Genomic DNA, 25,701 nt, shown 5'->3' with positions numbered 1-25,701 from the left:
GAAGCATGGCTGTGTGGGCCGGTACTGGTGCACGGATCCATGGCTGTGTGGGCCGGTACTGGACCACGAGCCGGCCTCCCGACCTTGCGTTTCTCCGAGGCCCCCTGGAGGCTCCGTGGACCTCCAAACGCCAGGCGGGATCCCAAAAAAGGGCCAGAGAATGGAGCTGGAACCACTGGAGCACGGGCTGGAATCTTGGTCTTGCGTCTCCTAGGGATTCTTTGGAGGATCTGTGGGCCTCCCCAGGCCTGGTCATACCCCAGGAAAGGGTTAGAGGCTTCGGACAAGTCCTCAGGACTACTTGTGAAAAGTTGTAGCCACTCGGGCAACATGCTCCTAAGCCAGGGCTGGCGAGCAACCTCCTGACGTGCCTCCTTCAACGCAGCCTCTCTACCACGTCTAGAAGAGGCGCCATTCCAGGTATAAAAAATGTACTCCAGAGAGTACCCAAGACATTCTGCCTGTAGAGCAAAACGATCCGAGTCTGCTGAGTCCAAAGCTGGTCGGTTCATTCTGTTAGGATGGCGTGGAAGGGTAGGACCCAAATGCAGACTATCAAAAAGGTAACAGGTCTCGTAACAAAAAGCGAGCTTTATTTTAAAAGCTGATCAAAACAAGGCATGAAACAAATGGGTTGTACAAAAAACTGACCGTGACCCACATGGAGGGAGACAGGAGAGACAACCGTGACTGACATGGAGGAAGACAGGAAAAACCAACAATGAACCGACAGGGGAACACAGGAAGAGACAAGACTAAATACAGGGAGGGGTAATCACAAGACAAGACACAGCTGGGGTAAGAGAGGCAGAAACACAAGGGCAACAGGTGAACACAATCAGACAATCAGACACACCAGGGGAACTAATGACAGGAAGGCAAACACAGGAAGAAGGAACAGAGAAGACACAAGGAGGAAAACATTTCAAAACAAAAGGTGGAAAATGAAAACATAAATACAAAACCGTAACAGAATCCCAGCATGAATCTCTTTTCTGTCAGTAAGAAACCAAATCTGTTGAAAAAACAATGACAGATTTGTCTCTGATGCATCGTCTGCATTTTAATGACATACAAGTAGACATAATCTTTCCCAATCCGCTATCCACAGCCACCAAAACACAAGGAGCTGAAAAGCAAATCTTTCTTGGTTTCTCCATATTTGGAGGTGTTTTAACACGGTTTCTCGTAAGAGGGGTGGATGGGATGTTAAAACACTGACCAAATAAGGTACTGTCTGCATCTGGTCTCCAACGGTTCTGTTTTTTGTTGCAATCAACCACAAAAAGAACACATGAGCACAGCGCAACTCATTCTGCCTTTTCAGACTCTTGCTGTGAGCAATTCATTTATTTAAAGGGCCCTATTTTCATTTTATGGGGTTTCCCTTATATAGGTTTGTGTGCAAGTAAATGGTCTTCAAAGCCTAAAATCCCAAAGTTCCTCTCTCCGGCACACTCCTCCCCGGCTGGAAATGCCCCCATTGGACTTCTTTGTTTACTTTCAAAACATAATGACATCAGTTTGTAATGTTCAGGCTTCTGCTGTCTAGCTCTCCCACACATTTTACATGAAAAACTAAAGGGCGGGACATCTCTAAGCGGTTGACCAATCACAACAGAGCCGGCCAGCTAACCAATCAAAGCAGACTGGGCTCTGGTTTCAGACAGAGGGTGAAAAGAGGTGCTGCAGCACAGGCAGCATGAGAACAATAAAGAGCTTTTTGAACATTAGAGCATGGAGACATGTCCCAGTAGAGACACTACATACTGATATGAACCTGAACATGAGCAAAATAGGGCCCTTTAATATTCAAAGGAAATCTCTTGACTTGAAACTATTCCTCTAAGACTTTTCCATCACAGTATCTTTATAGTTTTCCATTTGTTTCAGCTCGTAAACATTGTTCTCATTCAAGATGTCCATCAATTCAAAACACGCATTGTCAGTAAAAGAGTAGCACATTACAGTTTCCTTTACTAGTTACTTATTCTTTATTTTACAAGAGGAGAATGTGAATATCTATCATTCCTCAGATCCAGTCCCTGGTATCTTAGAACAGTTTCATCCTCAATTAAAGCCCCATCAGTGTGATTAATGAGGCATGTAGGAAGGTCAGTGGTAATTGGACAAAGTTTGAGTTTGACCTTTATTTTGACAGAAGCCCCCAGAAGAGTCGGCCTGAATGCATTGTTCCTACATTTCTGGGATATTTACACCCATCTTCTAGAGGATGGGTGGGGTGAAATAAAGTAATTGTGACGGTAGTTTGCATTATGAACATGATGGTACTACAATGCACATAAACAAATTAACAAGGTCAAAAAAGTGGAATGAAACTGCCTGTTTTTCTTATTGTTTTTTGCATGCACTCTGCACCTTTATCCACTTGCAGTAATAATTCAGAGCAAGGTGAGGACACTGATAATGTGATGCTTGATGAGAAAAGAGCAGAACACTTTTGACACTTTTGACCAATTCCTGGCCTCCTGTGTTTTGAGTTCATTTCATTGAAGATTTGTTTGAGGATATGTACCATAAAAGCACAACATCTGCTGACAATGATAAGGGTTGTGAGGTGCATTCCAACTTAATGAATTACCTTTGGCAGGTGTGACTCAGAAAATACTCGCCAACCAATCAGAAGAGAGTGGATTCATTGGATGCTCTTCACTTCTGAATGTTAAAGTCTACTTGGGCAAGATAGCCTATGACCCCTACATTGCTAAATTACTTGTCATGACATAAAACATTTCAAAGTATAGTATGCCATCAAAAGATGTGGTATAAGATGTCATAGTAGAGAATGCAATAAAATATGTCTTACAAAAAACTATAGCATAATGGATAGATAGAAATAGACTCTCGTAAAAATGTAATTAAAAAGTCATACTATAGCATATCTACAACATGTCCTTATAGAATAGAATAGTATAGAATGCCATAATAAGTCATACAAAAGTCAAGCATAACATAAAAAAAAAGCATCTTATCATAATAGGCCATTGCATCACCAAATAGTATGTCATTTAAAAGTATGTTTGGCCATAATAAAAGTGTCATAGTATGATTAAAGTTATTGTACAGTAATGAATGTTATTAATAAAGTCATGCAATTTGTTCAAGTAGAGCATTTATTAGTTGGGTGATTCAAGTTTTATAGCAAGGCAAAAATGTCATTACAAAAGTTAAAGTTCAGTATACAATAAAAATGTCATAGTCCAGTATAAAAAGTCATAACATGTTTTATAGTGTATTACAATGTCATTAATACTAGTAAAAGTATAGTCTTCCATAATATGTCATTGTAAAGTGTGTTATTAAGAAGTCCTGTTATTATCATCTGCCATAAAATGTCCTGGTGTTGTAGGCCATAAAAAGTGCAATGGTATAAAATCATAAAATAAGTCAGTTAAATATGTCGTAAAGAATGTCACTGAAAAGTCATAGGAGAGTATTTTATGAGAAAACAACAACAACAAGCCCTGGCCTGTATAAGGAACATAAGACTGGCCTTCCTTATTTTATGGTTAGTTATTTGTTTTGCCAGTGCAGAATGTGTGTGTCACAAACTTGGAAACACAAGGTACAAGACTCAAATGCACAACCCGGGAGACAAAGGTAAAGTATGCAAAAGGTACTTTATTCCAAAAATAGGATGTTCAAATAAGGATCGACACTCTTGACCAGGTGAAAAAGGGCACAAAAAGGGCACAAAAGAAAATCGCTCACAAAGTGAGGAACAAAACTTACAAAATACTTCAGGAGCATAAATTAGGCTTGAGACAAAATAACTAGTCGCTGGTACGCTGACTACTGGCATGGAGACAGGACAAGATGAACTGACACAAGACAAGGGGAGACTGGGGAATATAAACAGGAGGTAACTAGGCACAGGTGGAAACAATCAGGGGCGGGAGCGGGAGACACACACAAGGGTAGGGAGTCAAGGAACCTGGAATGAAACATGACAGGTGAGTGTCTAAATAAAACAGGAAGTGGGAGACAAGACAACAAATGACTAAACACAAACATGAAACATGACTAGACTCAAAAAAAAATACGGGACACAACAATGTGCTCTGTGAAGATATCTTTGCACGTTCCTCTTTCTTTGAAACAGAATATAAAAATGTTGACATTTTACCGCAGGCATCTTTAGTTTGTTATACAGAGTCATGGTTATGGTTCTTTGTGCAGGACACCAGCTAGAAGAGTTACAGTAAAGCAACACAAACTAATGTGAGTAATAAACAGTGCAAACTACGCCTTTTATAGGTTTTATGTAATGTATTGACACAATTGTAATGTTTTTTTTTCCACCTTTTGCTTCATCTGGTGCAACATACACCAACTGAAATGTAAAGTGCCTTGTTAATCATCCTGTAATTGACTTTCAGATTAAAAAAAGGTCTTTATTAAAAGATCCCAAAACAGAGTTAAGAGAGGAACTTTGAAAAAGAGAAGTTCATATTTTCACATCATGCAAAATGTTATGTGGTTTATACAGTAAGAAGACTTGGTGGTGTGTGTGTTAGAGCAAAACAGGACACACATTGCTAACTAGGATCAGTGGTTCCTGTTGCTCTTCAAGTTAGCTATAGTCATTGAAACGTTCGTACAAATTTACAAAACATCATTGCTTTCCCATATTTCTAAATAGACTAATAGGAGCAGGTGCATACAACAGACAGAAATCAAATATATAAAAAAAAAAAAATACATGTTTGTCACAGTATTGTCTGAGAGGAGTCAATAAATAATGTCCTTTGAGACAAGATGGCAGCCGATAGCCATTGAGCTTCAAAATTCATGAACTGCAAGAAAAGCTGATGAGTCATTTCAACCGATCATTAACCAATCACAACTGTGCATTGAAGGTGGAGTTAGAGCACTTCTGGGTGCAGACACAAGACGTGATTTAGGATGTTCACACCAAAAGAGGGTAATGTGAAAATAAAGTCCATGGCTCAGTTGCCATAAATCGTAATCCCAAAGAGTGCATTATGTGGATTACGACTCCTGATCATTTTTCAAGGACCATGGTGTGCTCTTTTTTACCTGAGCGTACACACTCTCTAGCTGAGCTGTGTTTCTAGTCTCAGTGGGTGCTGGAGGTCAAGTTTTAGGACCAACCAAAGCATAGGTGCAGAACAGAGGCGGAGCTGAAGCTTCATCAGCAGTTGGGTGCTTACGCCGGGCTGGAGCTACGAACTGGAACGTCACAAAACATTGATTTACCAAAGGTTGTTTGTATAATATTGTATTTGTATATGTCATATATTCCTCAAATACAATACAATTCCATATTATTGACTGTAAAAGTGATAATGGTGTTTAACAAAAATGTAAGATTCATTTGTATTTTCAGTTAAAAGGCATGACATTTTAGGTGTTATTAATCAAAAGCAGAGTAAGGCCAAATAAGCACACACACAAAAGCATTTGCACTACTAACACATACAGTACTTTGCATTCAGAGAAAGAAATGGGAAATTACAGGTCTCCTCTTTTCTTAATTTGTTCTGAGACCAAACATTTAGATTTCTGGTTCTCATAAAACAGTTATCTGTACGTTACTGTGTTTAACTTTTCACACAACTATATCACACGGTTTGAAAACAAATGTATCTCAAGTGCAGCTTTCCCGTGAGAGGCTTCTGCTCTCAGCATGTGTTGTGTAAAAAAATGCAAATGTACAAACCACTCGGCTCAGTAGGAAGTGGCATAGCTTTGGTTAACGGCTGTGTGACAAAGATATGAAGCAAAGCTGTGATCATGTGATATGCATGAAAGAAATGTCACTGTGTCTGCATTATGTTTACGACACCAGCATGCCATTAAGAGTTTTAAGAACATGACACCTTTTGAGTTTTAGAAAAAGGAGCATTGTTCCAGTGCATCAACTTATGGGAAAACTATATTTAAAAAAAGAAAGAAGAAAAAAACCCACACAAGCAAACAACAAATACACATCACTAAGAAACACAGTGCAGTTTAAACACAATTATTGCCAGACAGAAACCTCAGCAGCAGGTTTCGAGAGAAGCATCGCGGTGCATCAGGTTAGTCGGATCCAGAGCTTTAAAAGAGCAAGCAGCACAACCAGAAATGTGAGCAGCAGGACCTGGAACTGCAGGCAGGTGGTGGTGTAGAAAGGAGTCATGGATAATATACAGTAAATAGCAAATACATATATGCAGATATACTGTGATTAGTGTGCATAGTAGGCAATATAACTGTCTGAGGCTCCAGTTATGGATTTAGCTTGTTCCTCATATTCAGTCCAAGTCTGTTTAAATTGTTCAAAATCTAAAATTCAGTTAAATTATTTTACTTTTCACTCAAAAGTAAAAAAAAAAAACTTGTCTCTTACCTGAGCAGTATCATAAATTGTATTCTCGATAATCACTCTTTTGCCTGCAGGTTAGTCAAAACAAAATATATGTGCATTTGCATTAATTTACATTTCATTTTGAGAGCTTCACCTTTAAAGCTTATTACCTTCATAACATTTACATTACATGAGCTGCATCTGACTTGAGTCCAGATATCGGTTGTGTCTAAATTATCTTTTTCAAACAGCTGAACACTTGAAGTCTCTATATGTAGAATATTATATAGAGTATGTTGCTGTTTGAGAGGTTTCAGACATGTTTTATGTGATTGCTCAATAGACAATGGGGATGTGTAGGTGGCATATGATGAACTTGAATAAAACACTTAATTCCCACAAACAGTAAAACAAAAATAAATGTTTTTGATAAAATGCACACTTAGACTTACTTGTTCTTCTCATTCGAAGACACCAAAGTACTACACCAATGATGGCGAGAATGAGAATTGTGAAGAATACTCCCAAAATGATGGGAACAGGGTCTGGTTTGGGAGGAACTGTAAATAAAAACATAAGCCACATTATAATGCTTGGTTAAATTCATAAACTTAGTCAAGTGTGCGACTGCATCACATCCTGCCAGACTGTTCGATTTAATTACACAAAAATATCTTAGTAGCAGACCTGATCTGTTGTAAGAAATAATTTCATTTGTTTGCTTTAACCCTAATATGTTAAACCAAACAGTCATTCAGTTCAATGTGAAACTACCAAAGGTCACTGAATGAGCAAACACCACCTGGCTCTTGTTCAATCAAAGCAACGCTGGTAGATAATAATAGCTTGTTTTGATAGTCAAATTACTGGAGCAGAAACTTCCCCAATTTCACCGACTAATTTCCAGTTTAGTTTCATAAACTACAAAATACTTAATTAAAACACTTCATTGTAGTTGAAAGTTAAGGCTCATCCTTTTATTTATTTATACAGGTTTAACTGAAACGTGCCATTAAGAAAAACAAGCTTTTAATTTGGTTTTATGCACTTTTCTAGTTTTCTTCGTCCTGTCTGAAAAACCCTGCTCACAGCAGCGGACACTAAAAGAGGTCATGTTGAGACGAGGACAAATATAGTTAGCAATATTTGCACTGTAGATACATGGATTTTACAATATTTATAACAAACAGTATTTGTCACACTGTGGAATAAAATGTATCTTATTTACAGACATATCAAAGTTTTTGATACAAAAAAAAACCCTTGTATGCTCTGATGGTCTGATTCTAAACTGTGTGTTATTATCAGGAAATAGTTTTCTCTTTCAGTCTTACCATATTTTGGGCAGACATCTTGGATATTGGTGATTATTATGGTGTCGCTGGTCCAGCTGACATGGTTACTATGGTTACAGATGATCGATCGACTTGATAGGTGGACCTGGAGAAAAGTATCAGGGATCCCCTCTGACCGCTCTCCTCCCTCCTGACTGCAGGTTCTGGTGTCACATGTGAAAGTGCTGTTGATGTGAGAGTCCTGTGAGCTGCAGGTCACACTGAAGCTACAGGAGGGAGAGCTTCTGGAGACAGAGCTCACTGTGAGGAGAGGGAGAGACGCTCGATCTGAGGAGGGAAGAAGCAGGTGAAGAGTTTTAGAAACAAGACCACAGAAACCCTATCAATGTTTGAGAGGTTAACAAACCTACCTTGAACTTTGATCTTATATTTAGCTGCTTCTGTTTCCTCTCCTGAAAGCTTTGTCACTACAGCAGTATAAACTCCACTGTCTGCCTCTTGGAGATTCTTCAATTTCACAGAGAAATTGTTCACAAGAAACTCAATCCTTCCAGTGTAATCAGGAAATACATTTGGAGTGTTGCCAGGATTAACTGTTAATACTTTTAGGTTTTCCTTAAATTTCCATGAAAAACTAAAAACATCCTGAAGAACATCATCTTTGGTGACATTCAGAAGCAAATCCTCTCCCTTCAGCACAAACACAGGAGTCCTAGCACTGATCCCTGTAAAACAGAAGACACATCATACAGTAAATATATTTCATTATAAAATACCTTCATTTTATGAATAATCAAAGGTTAGAAAATATCTTTAAATCTTGGATTAGCTTTAAATTATTTCCATTCTGTCTCGTATGAAAAACAGGGGACTTTCTCACACCTTGCTTATTTGTTCCCCTCTTTTCTCATACTATTGTTTCCCAGATTTGACAGAGGCGAAGCATTTACTCCTTTTCTACATTTGGTCATAATCTGTCTCAAACCACTTCCCGGGTTTTTCATCTACTCATGCCAGAAACAAAACATACAACAATAATAATAATATATATATATATATATATATATGATTTTCTTTCTTGTTTCTTCTAACTCATAATAATAATTATAACAAAGTACAAAAAAATAATAATAATGCAAAAGAAAACAAAAAAATAAATAACAATAATTCTCAATTAGTCTCTGTCATGTTCAACAGGGTCAAGAAGAAGTTTTAAAAACACTTTTCTGGTCCTACCCCCTCTAGCATACATTTCCGTTATAAATTAAATATTAGGTCATCGTCATCAGCGATATGTTTGTCTTGTTCATTTTTTGTTTTTACAAAACAATCAGGAAGAAATTACTTTTATATTTACAAGAAATAACAAATGGGATTTTACAGGTCCTGTTCATAACCATTAATGATTTGGCTCCTAAATAATACTTTCAGTTTAGATAGACTTGTACAATATTTCAGTGCATCAGTAGAGTTATTCCACAGACTAACACCTTTTGATGAGATGTAATGAAGTTTGGCATTTGTTCGTACGGGTGGATTTCTGCTTCACACACGTTGCATACCACTATTTTATTGTCATTTTCGGACACCTTAAAATACTGCCAGACTGGTGAAGCCATTTTGGCGAGCTTGTTTTGCCCCACACAGAGAAAAGTGTCATGTATTTTACGTCTCGCGATCGGCATTTTTAGAGAGCACCGATCGATCGGCAGAGAGTGAGTATCGGCCGATATCGATCGCCACGCAAAAACTGCGGTATTTTTACAGCTCCTTATGGGTACTGCAATTTGTGAAGTGCTTTCCTCTGTGGTGAAACTATCACCACTGCATTACGGAGGAATTAGGGGGCTGCGTTGTGTGCATGGCTTCCTTCTGCAGGTAACGGGGAGACGCGCTCTGGCGGCGGTCTCGTTCAGGATCCGAAAATACAATTTAAATATTTTGCACACTTATTCCACTTATTCCTAGTGTGCCACTGGTTACGGTGCCGCGTGCCAATGGTGGCACGCGTGCCAGGGGTTGCCGACCCCTGATATAGAGTATGTTGCTGTTTGAGAGGTTTCAGACATGTTTTATGTGATTGCTCAATAGACAATGGGGATGTGTAGGTGGCATATGATGAACTTGAATAAAACACTTAATTCCCACAAACAGTAAAACTAAAATAAATGTTTTTGATAAAATGCACACTTACATTAGACTTACTTGTTCTTCACGTTCGAAGATACCAAAGTACATCAATGATGGCGAGAATGAGAATCATGCTCTCTATATCCAATGATCGCAACTCATGGTAGTCAAAATCAGCCACCAAGAGTACAATTCCACTTGCTCGTTAAAGCTGCCACTTTTGATCCTGAAACTGTCAGAAATGGATTCAGCGTCCTCAATAACTGCCAAACCACTCCAAGATTTTCCAAATTGGCCACGTTTTTTTAGCTATTGTTTTAATTAACGCAATGTATTCTAATTGTGCAAATTGCCAAACATATGCAAGTTTTAATCCAGCAGTTTCTATGTGCTGGGGACTACACATTTCTATCATAACACTTTGATGGACTCAACATTTTCGGGTTATCAAATATACAAATATCTAAACTGTTACTTGAAATGACTGAAAAAGTGCGTACCACCACACAAAACTGTTTAAAATAAAATGTTAATCTTCGTATCGATCAACATATTCATAAAAGTATAGATTTAATTACTATTTAATAATTATAATGACTGGAGATTTTAGTTCAAGTTTCTGCTGTATTTTACATTCACTTAAAATGAAGATATATTTCCTTTACATCACCAGGACCTTTGTGCCTGGATGTGGTTTCAACCGACATAACTGTATATATCAAAATATCTACATACAATTTTACATTAATTAGTATTACTACTTTATTAAATGATAATAAGCAAATAACTCATAATTGTATACATTTCTAAATACTACCTAATTGAAATATCTGTTTAAAAAAAGCATTACCTTTCTAATCTTATATTGTTTAAGTAGTGCTACAATACAACAACTTTGACTCTGAGAACAAAACAAGTTAATGTTCTTACCTTGTGATTCACATAAATAAAGCAAATAAATGACAAAGAGAACTGTAACAAACGACTTCATTTTGCAAATGTGCTGTATGCGGAAGTGTCACAGCGTTTTGTCAGTTTCCTCTCAGCAAAGGTTCATTGCTCATGTCTTTGAAACCAGCCTGTGTCCATATTCAACATGATTCGACTTAGCCTTTAAAACACAAAATCACCTTTATTAAATTACTTTTTTTAGAGAGGTTTATCTCTTTATCTTAAACACTATTTACATTCCAGGGCTCGATGTTAATTCAATACAATTTAACATTTACATTCAATTTCCAACCTAGTCATTATATTCATCCTCATTAATGGCACACATTCCCATCAGAATAAAATCATGTTCAGTCACATACAACATAACTTTCACATTCTCTGCACTCACCTCTGAAAAATTAAAAAGGGCAACGAAAAACTGTTCCCTATTAGTTTGATAAAGTTAGTAACTCATAAATCCCAGGGAAAGGCAAGCTTCCTCAATGCTGACAGTAACATTTGCAATCTACAATAACCTGTCTACATCATGTATGTGCAGCAGCTGTGTGTAACTGCCACTGTGTGTAAGGGGGCGTGGAAGAGGGATCTGTTTGGAGAGAGAGGAGGAGGAAGCTGAACATACATTGAAGCAGGATGAGTCTGAGGACCAATAAGGATGGAGCAGCAAACCAGGCCAGAGCCGGAGCATTTTACCCTCCTTGACTTCTTTTCTGTAAAGCATTTCTTTCCTTGGATATATGTTTGCCTTTTTGAATGACATTGGATTTTCATTTTACTGTATAACTCGCATTAAAGAGGCACTATTATGCTTTTGATGGTTTTCCCTTTTCATTTGTTATATAGGTGTGTGCATGTAAATGGTCTGCAAATAGTCCCTCCAGAGAGAGTTTCTATCACACACTCTTTTTTTATTTGCCCCTCTCTTCCCCATGCAGGCTTCAGACTTTGAACCCTTTCAGTGGTAACCAGGTTTCAAAGTTAGGCTTGTTGATTTGTGATGTCATTATCTTCAAACGTCATTTCATTTGCATGTCAGTTTGCCTAAAGTCACTGAGACAGAGAAACCAGTTAGCTTTGTAGGAAGGACGCATTTATATTTATATAAGTATTTTCTAACTGCTTTAAAACGCAAGATATTTCATTTGTAAGAGCTTTTAGTAGTAATAACAAATCATATATTCCAAAGCTAATGTTCCTAAGGTGCAAATGTACATCATGGACCATAAACCGATACAGAGCATTATGTACACTAAATATTCAATCTGAAATGGGTTACAGTTATTACAGTTGTGCTACATCTTCTTAACAGAAAGTGCTTTACATACTGTAACCATCAGTAACCTACTGTAAGTATCTGATATTCATATAACCTAAACAAATTACTTTCCATTATTTTTGGGACAACTCAATATCAATGCAATGCAAATAAATACAATAAGGCTTTTACTAAGTGTTAAATGTAACCTTAGAAGAAAATAAAATAAATATATATTGTTCATCAAAAATGTGTCCTGTGCTAAGAGATCATTTTATTAAAATCTGCTCCTTTTACAAAAAACAGAATATGCTTTTTTTCAATAAATAACATCTCGTAAAAAAAGGATTAAAAAGTCATACTATAGCATATCTACAACATGTCCTTAAAGAATAGAATAGTATAGAATGCCATAATAAGTCATACAAAAGTTAAGCATAACATAACAAAAAAACACATCTCATCATAATAGGCCATTGCATCACCAAATAGTATGTAATTTAAAAGTATGTTTGGCCATAAGAAAAGTGTCATAGTGTGATATGCTATAAAGAAAAATATGTAAGGAGTCACAGTAAAGTATATCACAAAGAAAGGTCACAAAAGGTCATAAGAGTCCTTGTACTGTACTGTATATGTTATAAAAAAAGTTATTGTAATTTGTTCAAGTAGAGTTAGTTTTTTTTGGTCATTCAAGTTTTATAGCATGGCAACAATGTCATTACAAAAGTAAAAGTTTGGTATCCAATAAAATGTCATAGTACAGTATGAAAAGTCAAGCCAAATATGACAAAAGTCCTACAATGTTTTATAGGACATTAGGACATTACAATCTAATTAAAACAAGTCAAAGTATAGTCTGCCATAATATGTAATTGTAAAGTGTGTCATTAAAGGTCCTGTTAATGTCATAACAAAAAGTCCTGTTATTATCATCTGCCATCAAATGTCCCGGTGTTGTGGGCCATAAAAAGTGCAATGGTATAAAATCATAAAATAAGTCACAGTTAAATATGTCGTAAAGAATGTCACTGAAAAGTCATAGTAGAGTATTTTATGAGAAAACAACAACAACAAGCCCTGGCCTGTATGAGGAACATGAGACTGGCCTTCCTTATTTTATGGTTAGTTATTTGTTTTGCCAGTGCAGAATATGTGCTGTGTGAAGATATCTCTGACATGTTACCGCAGGTATCTTTAGTTTGGTATGCAGTCATGGGAAAATGCAAAAGGTGTGAGACACAGAGCTCTGAGAAAGGAAGTGGTTATGATTGTTTGTGCAGCACACCAGCTAGAAGAGTTCAAGTAAAGCAACACATAAACTACTGTGAGTAATAAACAGTGCAAACTACACCTTTTATTGGTTTTATGTAATGTATTGACACAATTGTAATGTTTTCTTTTCCATCTTTTGCTTCATCTGGTGCAACATACACCAACTGAAATGTAAAGTTCCTTGTTAATCATCCTGTTATTGACTTTCACATTAAAATCTGCTTTCTTGACAAACGTTTGAATTAAAAAAAGGTCTTTATCAAAAGATCCCAAAACAGAGATAAGACAGGAACTTTGAAAAAGAGAAGTTCATATTGTCACATGATGCAAAAGTGATGTGGTTGTTACAGGAAGAAGACTTGGTGGTGTGTGTGTTAGAGCAAAACAGAACACACACTGTAACCTGTGACATTGTGTATTCAGGCAGGGCAACCGGACAGAGACCGTCATGTTCATCTCCGTGATTCTGGGGCTGCTGGTCTGCACTGAGGCACGAGGTAGGATAAAAACACGTCTAATTCAATGTTTTAACATTATCTAATTATAGTCATTGTGTCCTGCTTAAAACAGTAAACAGTTTGACACGTTAAGAGTTTAAAAACCTGGCATCACTGTGGTCCAAGAGGAGTTTCTTCAAGTACGCTGATGTGGAGTATAACAACTGTAACCTTCCTACTGCCATCAGGAATGTATCTTCCTATACAAAAACAAAACCTTTGTTTTAGTGGAAAAAATGCATAAAACTAAATCCTGGTTATCAATTCTGAGCATTAGAAGCCAAACATGTGTATACAAATATTGAAAAAGAAGTTTGGAGAAGAAAATATTGACAGACATCTTTATTAAAATAAAAAAAGGTATATTTAAACCAAGTATAAAGGTGTTGCATACTGACATCTAATGAGCTGTTTTAAAACATAACATTAACTTGAAATGTTTTCTTTCTCCTATTCTACAAACCATTGAGGAACAATTAGAGAGTTCTTGCACAAAGCTACTTTAGTATCTGGAGGACAGCAACAAAGTTGGTGAACAACAGTGTGGATGATGGTAGGGGGGGGGGGGGGGGGGAAGTATAGGAACAATGCATCATTAGGGTTAGTTTCACCAGAATTGTTACTGACATTTCTGTGTGAGGAGTAGCTGTTTTAATGGTAATGGAAAATTGTACGTCATTTGTTTTACATGTCTGTTCACTTTCAGCAAAAGTTACTTATCATACTAATTAGCAGGAGAGAAACAAAAGCTGAACATACATTCATTTTTGCCCTATTGTGGTCAGTGGGTTATTATGAATTATGTTCATAATAAGATGATGATGTTTAGATGATGTTCAGAATGTCAAAAATAAAGTGCAGCATTGGAGTAACATTCAGAATTGAAAAGCATATATTGTATGTGATATTTACTGTATGATGTGTCTACTGTTTTACAGGGATCAGTGCTGGGACTGTCTTTGTGCTGAAGGGAGAGGATGTGCTTCTGAATGTCACCAAAGCTGTTGTTCTTCAGGATGTTTCTAGTTTTTCATGGACATTTAATTAAAAAAAAAAAGTATTAACATTTAACCCTGGCAACAATCCAATAGTATTTCTTGATTATGCTGGAAGGATTGAGTTTTCTGTGAACAATTTCTCTGTGAAATTGAAGAATCTCCAAGAGGCAGACAGTGGAGTTTATACTGCTGTAGTGACAAAGGGTTCAGGAGACGAAACAGAAGCAGCTAAATACAAGATTAAAGTTCAAGGTAGGTTTGTTAACCTCTCAAACACTGATAGAGTTTCTGTGGTCTTGTTTCTAAAACTCTTCACCTGCTTCTTCCCTCCTCAGATCGAGCGTCTCTCCCTCTCCTCAGAGTGAGCTCTGTCTCTGATAGCTCTTCCTCCTGTAGCTTCACTGTGACCTGCAGCTCACAGGACTCTCACATCAACAGCACTTTCACATGTGAAACCAGAACCTGCAGTCAGGAGGGAGGAGAGCGGTCAGAGGGGATCCCTGATACTTTTCTCCAGGTCCACCAATCAAGTGGCTCGATCATCTGTACCCATAGCAACCATGTCAGCTGGACCAACGACACCAAAACAATCAAAGATGTCTGCCACCAGCATGATGGTAAGAAGAAAGAGAAAACTACTTCCTGATAATAACACACAGTTTGGAATTTAAAGTTTAACAAAACTTCTTTGTGAGGTGTTAAATGTAAACTTAAAACTATAACAATTTAATTTGAAGAAACTTTAAAATACAAGATGAATTCAGTACATCATGTTTTACGCATATAATGTGCTGTTTGTCTCATATATCGAACCTTTATATAAACCTTTGAACTTTAATATTTGTATAAGTACAAACATTCCTGAATATTTGAAGAACAGAATAAACATTAATTCAACATTAAACCCCCACCATGCTGTTTGACATTACATCATGCATATGGACAGTCTGTAAAACTCAACTGCGCTTTGCAGTGCAAGTATTTCACAATGTAGGACTCAAAGTACTTGCAAACTGTAAAGTACTCAAACTGCTATCCAAATAAAGTAGTAATCACTGATTTGCTGCTTCCACTCAGTTGTGCGTCTCAGTCTGGATCTCTGCGTCGGTTTTGATATGAAACTCTCTGTTTGTTGTGTTTCAGATCCAGAGGGGTTATCTGTGTGCCTGGTGAAGATGTGTGTGTTCTCTGTGGGTCTGATCATCATGGTGTCTGCTGTCATCACGGTTCATCTCATGGAGAAGCTCAACAAGAACAAATAAACTCATAGCTCTGGTTCCCAACTGGGGGTAGGAGGACCCCTAGGGGTAGTTGGGGGGATTGCAGGAGGTACGTAGAAAGATTAGGGGTTGCAAATTATTTCCAAACGAAACATTTTCAAATCAATTTTCATAAACCACACACCAAGAAATGTAGAAATCTACAACAAAAGTGTGCGGCCTCAAGGCTAGAAGTAGCAAACATGGATATAAATATGTTCACTTACAATGTATCTACATGACAATTCATATTGGCTAAATCTTGATGTAAACATTGATGCTTTGCAAGGTAAACACAGAAGGCAGCTTTCAAGAAAATGCTGAATGTTCTTGTTAATCCAATGATTATAAGTAATCTGTTTGTACGTAAAATCATTGTGTTGCATTCAGATTAGGGAGGTTTTCAAAAAAACACAAATAACTTAATAATAATATAATAGTAATTCTTTTAAAAAATTAAAAAATGTCTTTGTACAGTATGTTTTAAGCTTGTTTACATTTTGAATGAAAGCATACATGCGCCATTTAATAAAGCGTTTTAATTCCCATATTTTCCATTATTTATTATGTGTTCATTCAAATGAACAAATTACTCACATATATGTTTGTAATTTATTTGATTGTAATAAAGATCATGTGTGGCAATTCTTTGTTTCACTCTGCTGTGACAATGTATTCCATTACATTTACTAATTACCTAATCATCAGTACATGTAAGTATCTAATATTCATATAACGTAAACTAATTACTTTACATTACTTTTGGGACAAATCAATATCAAAGCAATGCAAATAAATACAACAAGGCTTTAACCTAGGTGTAAAATATAAAACAACAGAACAATGTAACCTTAGAAAAAAAGAAACGCAAATATGTTTGTTTAGTTTCAACAATGGGTCCTCTGCACTTTTTATAACAAACAGAATATGCTTTTTTTAAGTTCACGGCAGTATATTATTTAAGAGCTTTCACAGCATTTTTAATAAATCCCCTGTCCACCCACTGAGCTGGCAAAGAGGAAAGAAACTAATTGAATATTCTGGCAAAATAAAGTCTAATGATTTCAAATAAAAGGCTAGACAAATATAGTTTACAAATACTTTTTAATTTAATACATGAAATACTCTCACATAACATTATATGACATACTCACATTCCACATTACATCACATTTATTTATCTGACACTTTTATTGAAAAGTGCCTTGAAGAAACTAACTAAGAAAAGAAAGAAGAACATTCACTTAGCAAAATCAATGTTGGTGTTGAAATCCTAAATAAAAAATAAAAATTCTAACCTCGGCTACCTATACCAAGTAGTGGACCACAGAAAACCATCATTTACAAATCATTAACCTGCAAATTCTTCTTTAAATAAATGTTGACTCCTTGGGAAATGATTATATATTAACAGCTGGAAGGCAAAGATTTCAATGGCGGTAATATTGTTCCACTTTTCTCCTTTCAACACAAAATGATGGAGAATTTTCCATTAAATTAGTGAATTATTTAACTAAAGGCAACAATGATGGACAGGAAGATTAGCTTTGGCTTCACTCGAGACTCGGTGTTGTGAGACTCTTGAACTGATGTATTGTGTGAGAATGAGCCTCGTAATATATACTTCTTTACTTGAAAATGTATTGTAACATTGTAATCCTTCTTATAATCCCCCCTTTTTTTTGTTATGTAGCAGAAACAACATATTTCTTCAACTCTAAGGGTAAAAACTGTAAAATCCTTTGCATACAATAACATTAATTCCATTACATGTAATCTGTTGCTCTCAAAGCCTGTCGTTAAACTGTGTGCAAAATGTAGAAAACCGTTCAATCCAATGATCTTCTTCTTGCCGGCAGTGGCTCAGTCAGTAGGGGCTTGGACTGGGAGCCGTAGGGTCACTGGTTCAAGTCCCCGAACAGCCCTAACATATGGAGTGTGGACTGCTACTTGGAGAGGTCCCAGTTCACCTCTTGGGCCCCGCCGTGGTGCCCTTGAGCAAGAAATCAGACACCCCCAACCCCCCAGAGGTCATATTTCACTGTGTGTGCTGTGATGTGTGCATTTGCAAGGGTTTCATCCTCTAATTAGCTTGATGCTAACTAGGATCAGTGGTTCCTGTTGCTCTTCAAGTTAGCTATAGTCTTTGAAACGTTCGTAAAAATGTGCAAAACATCATTGCTTTCCAATATTTCTAAATAAACTAATATAATCAGGTGCATACAACAGACAGAAATCAAAGATGTACAAAAAATGACAAAACATTAAGATATAAAAAAATTAAATACATGTTTGTCACAGTATTGTCTGAGAGGAGTCAATAAATAATATCATTTGAGACAAGATGGCAGCCATAGCCATAGAGATACAGAATGCATAAACTGCAAGAAAAGGAGTCATTTCAACCGATCATTAACCAATCACAGCTGTGCATTGAAGGTGGAGTTAGAGCACTTCTGGGTGTAGACACAGGACGTGGTTTAGGATGTTCACACCAAAAGAGGGTGATGTGAAAATAAAGTCCATGGCTCAGTTGCCATAAATCTTAATCCCAAAGAGTGCAGTATGTGGAATACGACTCCTGATCATTTTTCAAGGACCTGGGGCCTCATTTATAAAGGGATATACGCTCAAAAAATGGCGTACGCCAGTTTCTACGCAATGTTTGCGATTTATAAAATACTAACTTGACGGGAAAATGTGCTGTCCTCCACGCAAACTCTAACCCATGCGTACGCACTAAGCACACAAACGGGAGAGACGAGAAACTGCGACACCGTTGGCAGAAGGAAGAATGGAGAGAAATATGTGGAAATAATACCATAAATAAAATGTTACCTCTCATTTATCAAATATGAAGAATTCCTTTTCAAACATTGATTAAAGCCAATCTTTAAATGATTAAACAAACGCCTGTTTGAAACTCCTCAGTGCACACAAAAACATAACTTGGAGAAATAAATAAATACGGATATGCTATTTAAAACCACCTCGAATATGTTGTGTTAATGTTATGAAATGTTTTCTCATAAATGATGCGGTAAGCAGGAGGACAGAATTACGTCTAAACTGACGCCGTTTTGCATTTCTATAGGTTGTAGATACGAGCATGGTTTTATATACTATCACGTTTAATCGTGTTTTATGCCGTTTGCCAAGACTTGATAAGTCGCTCGTAAAACACAGGAGGTATGGAAACTAAGAACACCATATGTGGTAAATTGTACAGCTAATATAACACAACACATTAGTTGTATTTCCTTTAACTGGTGGATTATGGATATATAGTTGCTGATCGACAGCTGGAACACAAACCACCAAATACAACAAAAATAATTCAGATCCAGTCGTCATGACTCCACTCCGGAGGGATTCCCCGATCATTTCTTACAGTTTCTCATCAAGGGGCTCCTGTCCCCGGGACAAACACACTGCCTGAGGAAGGTTATGTGTATTTTTTTTGTCATTAACTTTTTTCGGACCACTTATTTATTTATTTTGGTGACGATCCGACCTCCATGCTGCTACTCTGGTTCAAACTGCATCCACCAAACAATATGATTTATCTCGACCTCCCCACAATAACCTAAATCTGACACGGTGTGAGATGTCTTTTGTAGCTGTTCTATCGTTATTTCCTGCGATCTTCTTCATGCAGTCAGTCAAAATGAATGAATGAATGGGCGTTTCTTTGACTATGTATAGGCAAATATGGGCGTTACGAGTCGATTGTGATTTATCAAGGGAAACAGGCGTAGGGAGTGCCGTACGCACTTCCCTCGCCGGTACGCAATGTTTTGTGAATCGGAAAATGGCGGAACATTTATGTACCTATTTTTGTGCTTTGTACTACGTAAGCAACCTTCCTACGTCAATCCTACGCAAGGCGTTATAAATGAGGCCCCTGGTGTGGTCTTTTTTACCTGAGCGTACACACTCTCTAGCTGAGCTGTGTTTCTAGGCTCAGTGGGTGCTGGGGGTCCAATTTTAGGACCAACCAAAGCGTAGGTGCAGAACAGAGGCGGAGCTGAAGCTTCATCAGCTGTTGGATCCTGAGGCCGGGCTGGAGCTCCGGGCTGGAACATAACAAAACATTGATTTACCAAAGGTTGTTTGGAACTTTGACCTAACGTCTATTTTAATTGCGCTTCATACTGTGTCAACATGTGAAGTAATATCACTACAATCAAAAGTAGCTAATATATTCCCCTAATGCAGGGGTGTCAAACACAAATACACAGTGGGCTAAAATTAAAAAATGGGTACTAGTCGAGGGCCGGACTGGTTCAATGTTTATTGCAAAACTTATTGAAATGAACTTATTGCTCATATTAAACCTGGAACTAACAAAGCTTAAATTATTGCCCATAAAAACAACATTAAACATTAAATAATCAGTTGCATTCATGCTCTATCTGTAGCTTTTCCGGAGTCATTTCTTATGATTACATTTTCCCACAGGCCAACAACAGCTTCAAAAAAACTATTTCCCTCAAAGAAAAAAACAAACATGCCCTGTTGTCGCAAGAAAAAAAGTGCAGAAGGAAACATCCATTGAAACTCAGTTTGCTGCTCTGTGATGCTAGCTCAAGCCAGATACTTGGCATCTCATCTTGGGTGCAAGGTCATCAATGTTTGGGGTCAGGCTCTGAGCTGAGGAAACCCTCAGGATGGAGTGAAGGTGTGCGTGCAATATACCGGCGGGCCAGATCAAATAGTAATTAAAAATTATCCTGCGGGCCGAAATTAAATCCACCACGGGCCTGATTTGGCCCCCGGGCCTTGACTTTGACACATGTGCCCTAATGTAATAAAAACTTCCATATCATAGACTACAAAAGTGATAAGGGTGTTTAACAAGAATATAAGATTCATTTCTATTTTTATCTAAAAGGCATGACGTTTACAGTAAAGGCCAAACAAGCACACAAAAAAGCATTTGCACTGCTAACACACACAATAGGCTTACTTCGCATAAGAGAAAGACATGGGAAATGACAGGTCTCCTCTTTTCTTAATTTATTCTGGGACAACAAATTAAGATTTCTGGTTCTCATAAAACAGTTATCTGTACGTTACTGTGTTTAACTTTTCACACAACTATCACACGGTATGAAAACAAATATATCAGTGCAGCTTTCCGGTGAAAGTCTTCTGCTCTCAGCATGTGTTGTGTAAGAAAATGCAGAAGTGCACACCCTCGGCTCAGTAGGAAGTCACATAGCTTTGGCTAACGGATGTGTGCCAAAAATAGAAAGCAAAGTTCTGATCATGTATGTGATATGCATGAAAGAAACCTTTGGTAAATGTCACTGTGTCTGCATTATGTTTACGACACCAGCATGTCATGTAGAGTTTTAAAAACATGAAGAAGGAGCATCGTTCCATCAGTGCATCAACTTATGGAAAAACTATATTTAAAAAAATTAAAAAGAAACCCACACAAGCAAACAACAAATACACATCACTAAGAAACACAGTGCAGTTTGAATACAATTATTGCCAGACAGAAACCTCAGCAGCAGGTTTAGAGAGAAGCATCGCGGTGCATCAGGTTAGTCGGACCCAAAGCTTTAAAAGAGCAAGCAGCACAACCAGGAATGTGAGCAGCAGGACCTGGAACTGCAGACAGAAGGTGGTGTAGAAAGGATTCATGGATAATATACAGTAAATAACAAATACATAAATGCAGATATACTGTGTGCATAGTGTATAGTGATTAGTGTGCATAGTGCATAGTGATTAGTGTGCATAGTGTATAGTGATTATCGTGCATAGTAGGCAATATAACTGTCTGAGGCTCCAGTTATGTATTTAGCTTGTTCCTCATATTCAGTCCAAGTCTGTTTAAATTGTTCAAAATCTAAAATTCAGTCACATTTTTTTGTGAAAAGTAAAAAATACCTTGTCTCTTACCTGAGCAGTTTCATAAACTGTATTTTCGAGAATCACTCTTTTGCCTGCAGGTCAGTCATAAAAAAATATATGTGGATTTGCATTAATTTACATTACATTTGATTTTGAGAGCTTCACCTTTAATGCTTATTACAGTACCTTCATAACATTTACATTACTTGAGCTGCATCTGAATTGAGTCCAGATTTTGGTTATCATTTCAAACAGCTGAACACTTTAAAGCCTCTGTGTATAGAATATTATATAAAGTATGTGTCTTTGTATGTGGAAGATGATGAACTTGACATAAAAAAATACATACTTTTTTTTGTTAAAATGCAACTTAGACTTACATGTTCTTCTCTTTCGAAGATAAAGTACTACACCAATGGTAATGAAAATTGCAAAGAATACTCCCAAAATGATGGGAACAAGGTTTGGAGGGTCAGGAACTGTAAATAAAAACATAAGCCACATTATAATGCTTGGTTAAATTCATAAACGTATTCAAGTGTGTTACTGCATCACATCCTGCCAGACTGTTAGATTTAATTACACAAAAATAGCCTTCTTGTCGACCTGATCTGTTGTAAGAAATCATTCAATTTGTTTGATTAAACCCTAATATGTTAAACCAAACAGTTATTCAGTTAAATGTGAAACTACCAACCTTCCAAAGGTCACTGATTAAGCAAATGTAAGCAACACCTGGCTCTTGTTTTAACAAATGTGTTCTTAAAAAATGCCTACAGTATACTGAATGCTCTAAACTCCAAACTGTGTTATTATCAGGAAGTAGTTTTGTCTTTCAGTCTTACCAAAATGTTTGGAGCAGACATAATTGATTATTTTGGTGTCGTTGGTCCAGCTGACATGGTTGCTATGGTTACAGATGATCGATCCACTTGATTGGTTGACCTGGAGAAAAGTATCAGGGATCCCCTCTGACCGCTCTCCTCCCTCCTGACTGCAGGTTTGGTTGTCACATGTGAAAGTGCTGTTGATGTGAGAGTCCTGTGAGCTGCAGGTCACAGTGAAGCTACAGGAGGAAGAGTTTCTGGAGACAGAGCTCACTGTGAGGAGAGGGAGAGACGCTCGATCTGAGGAGGGAAGAAGCAGGTGAAGAGTTTTAGAAACAAGACCACAGAAACCCTATCAGTGTTTGAGAGGTTAACAAACCTACCTTGAACTTTGACGTTATATTCTGCTACATCTTCTGTTGACTCCTTTGTCACTTCAGCAGTATAAACTCCACTGTCTGCCTCTTGGAGATTCTTCAACTTCACAGAGAATTTTTTCACAGGAAACTCAAGCCTTCCAGTGTAATTAGCATAGACTTTGTTGTTATTAGAAGTGAATCTCACTATGTTATTTTTATAAAATTTCCAAGAAAAATATTCTAATTCCCCAAGTACAACAGCTTTCGAGACATTCAGATCCAAATCCTCTCCCTTCAGCACAAACATAGGAGTCCCATCACTGATCCCTGTAAAACAGTAGACACATCATACATTAAATATCACATACATTATACAGTATGTTTATTGGTTCAAAACTGAATATTTCTCTATTCCTACTATATGTAATTACTGTATAAATACCTTCATCTTATGAATAATCAAAGAAGTAATAATCTGAAGTGGTTTTTAAATCTACGAAAAGTTGGTGTGCCTTGCGGTCGAGAAATATTTTCAGGGGTGCCTTGGTAAAAAAAAGGTTGGGAACCACTGCTCTAGAAGACCCGTTAGTTCACATGCTCGAGACAGAGGATCCAGCGTAAGTGTTACGTAGCAATTCATTTAAAGTGTAATTGTTTTTTTAATTCGAAATGGCAACAGGTGAAGATGATGTTGTTGCGGAATTGTTGTTAGTAACCTTTTCAAGACGATCATTCAGTGAAAAGATCGACATTATACAAAAAAAGGAAGTCCAACGCCTGCGTGACGTCCGTCTGACTAGAACACCCAAATCTTCGAATCCGGTGGGGGTGGGTGTCTACAGCAGGAAAAAGCGTGTATCGCCACCTCTAAATGTGTCACTTTAATAACACAAAAGTGTTTAGAATAAAATGTTAATCTTCATATGGATCAACATATTCAGAAAAGTATAGATACTATTTAATAATCCTAATGACTGGGTGTGGTTTCAACCGACGTAACTGCATATCAAAATATCTCAATACAATTGTACATTTAATTAGTATTAGGCTACTAATTTATTAAATGACAATAAGAACATAACTGATAATTGTATACATTTCTAAATACTACCTAATTGAAATATACGATTCAAAAAAGCATTACGTTTCTAATCTTATATTCTTTAAGTAGTACAGTACAACAACTTTGACAGTGAAAACAAAAAAAGTCGATCAACAAGAGAAGACAAAAAAACAATGTGCTTACCTTGTGATTCACATAAATAAAGCTCATAAACGACAAAGAGAACTGTGACAAACGACTTCATTCTGCAAATGTGCTGTATGCGGAAGTGTCACAGCGTCTTATCAGTTTCCTGTCAGCAAAGCTTCTTTGCTCATGTCGGGGTAGTGTTGGCTCAATGGGCCATCAGATCAAGGGGCATTGGTGAACACCAGTTCGAACCCTCCTCAGCTGCCACTGCGTCACGTCGTTTTGTCCTTGGGCAAGACACTTCACCCTAATTTGCTCCTGTGGTAATTGTCCACAGTAATAACTGTTACATGTCTAATATGTGTAATATGTCGTGCAAAGCGCTTAGAGCACCTGGAAAAGCACCCTCTGTTTCTGTGTTTTACTTTTCACACAACTATCACACAGTTTGCAGAAACATGTATCCCAAGTGCAGCTTTCCCGTGAGAGTCTTCTGCGCTCAGTAGGCTATGTATTGAGTAAGAAAATGCAGAAGTACCAACTGCTTGGCTCAGCAAGTCACATATGGTTAACTTGTAAGTGCCAAACATAGGAAGCAAAGTTGTGATCAGATGTGATATGCATGAAAGAAAAATGCAGAATTGTGTTTTAACAGCATTTTATATGTACATTTAGAGTTTTGATAACATAACACCTTTTGCTTATTTGCAAAATGGAGCACAGTTTTGTCGTTTGTTTGTTGGTAAGGTGAAAATATAAGTGAAGGTCTTCACATCATGCAAAAGGTTGTGTGGTTTTAAAAGGAAAAAACCCAACTGTGAAAATACTTGGTGGTGTGTTTGTTAGAGCCAAACAGGAAGCACACATTATTGTATGGAGTATTCAGAGACTGTCATGTTCATCTTCGTGATTCTGGGGCTGCTGGTCTGCACTGAGGCACAAGGTAGGATACAAACAAGTCTAATTCAAAGTTTTAACATTTATCCGATTTAGCTCAAGTATGTGAGCAGGCTTCTTCAGTTTGAAAAATGTACTTGAGATGTTTCATCTTAAAACATGTCAGGGGTAGATAACCTTCCTTTGTTTGTACTGTATAACCATGAAATTAAGTGCTCACAAACTAAAGAAGAGGAAGTGTTGTGTCTCGTCAAATGTGTTAGTTATGTTTATGTATTTTGTCTGTCATTTCCTGTTTTATTTTGTACTTACCTCTTGTCTTTCATTTCAGGCCCTGTTACTTCCTCCCCTTGTGTGTTTTTCCCGCCATCATCAGTGTCTGCCCCGCCCCTGATTGTTTCCACCTGTTCCCACTCACCTCATGTTGAAATAGTCCTGTCTCTCCCCTGTCCTGTGTCAGTTCGTCTTGTTTGTTTCCCCGAACGGTCGTGCCAAGCCTCAGCTCCGAAAGGATTGCTTTCTCTCATGTCAGGTTATGTTATTTTGTTGATTTATGTAGAC

The 25,701-nt window shown here is 37.3% G+C and overlaps 1 protein-coding gene and 1 long non-coding RNA gene across 11 annotated transcripts in view; one reads left to right on the top strand and one right to left on the bottom strand.

The window, feature by feature from the left end:
* Nucleotides 1–24,709, bottom strand: part of LOC117500163 (SLAM family member 9-like) — a 57,246-nt gene extending 32,537 nt beyond the window's left edge. Inside the window, exons 1-7 of one of the 10 annotated variants that reach the window (XM_034152903.1) lie at nt 24,298–24,703; nt 23,076–23,378; nt 22,711–22,992; nt 22,246–22,344; nt 21,914–21,957; nt 19,902–20,073; nt 17,085–18,597 (exon numbers count right to left, since the gene is read on the bottom strand). In XM_034152903.1, the coding sequence (XP_034008794.1) occupies nt 18,590–18,597; nt 19,902–20,073; nt 21,914–21,957; nt 22,246–22,344; nt 22,711–22,992; nt 23,076–23,378; nt 24,298–24,358 (969 nt within the window). In that variant the 5' untranslated portion in view covers nt 24,359–24,703 and the 3' untranslated portion in view covers nt 17,085–18,589. The other 9 variants (XM_034152908.1, XR_004557766.1, XM_034152900.1 and 6 more) reach the window with 9 other exon arrangements.
* LOC117500168 lies at nt 12,697–14,879 on the top strand. The gene is made up of 3 exons (XR_004557768.1): nt 12,697–13,295; nt 13,667–13,740; nt 14,679–14,879. It is a non-coding gene; the product is annotated as an uncharacterized LOC117500168 (long non-coding RNA).
* Nucleotides 24,710–25,701: the final 992 nt, after the last annotated feature.

This window comes from Trematomus bernacchii, unplaced genomic scaffold, assembly GCF_902827165.1.
Source record: "Trematomus bernacchii unplaced genomic scaffold, fTreBer1.1, whole genome shotgun sequence".
Lineage (NCBI taxonomy): Eukaryota > Metazoa > Chordata > Actinopteri > Perciformes > Nototheniidae > Trematomus > Trematomus bernacchii.
The sequence above is the reverse complement of the archived record's forward strand: the minus strand, read 5'-3'. Positions and strand labels throughout refer to the sequence as shown.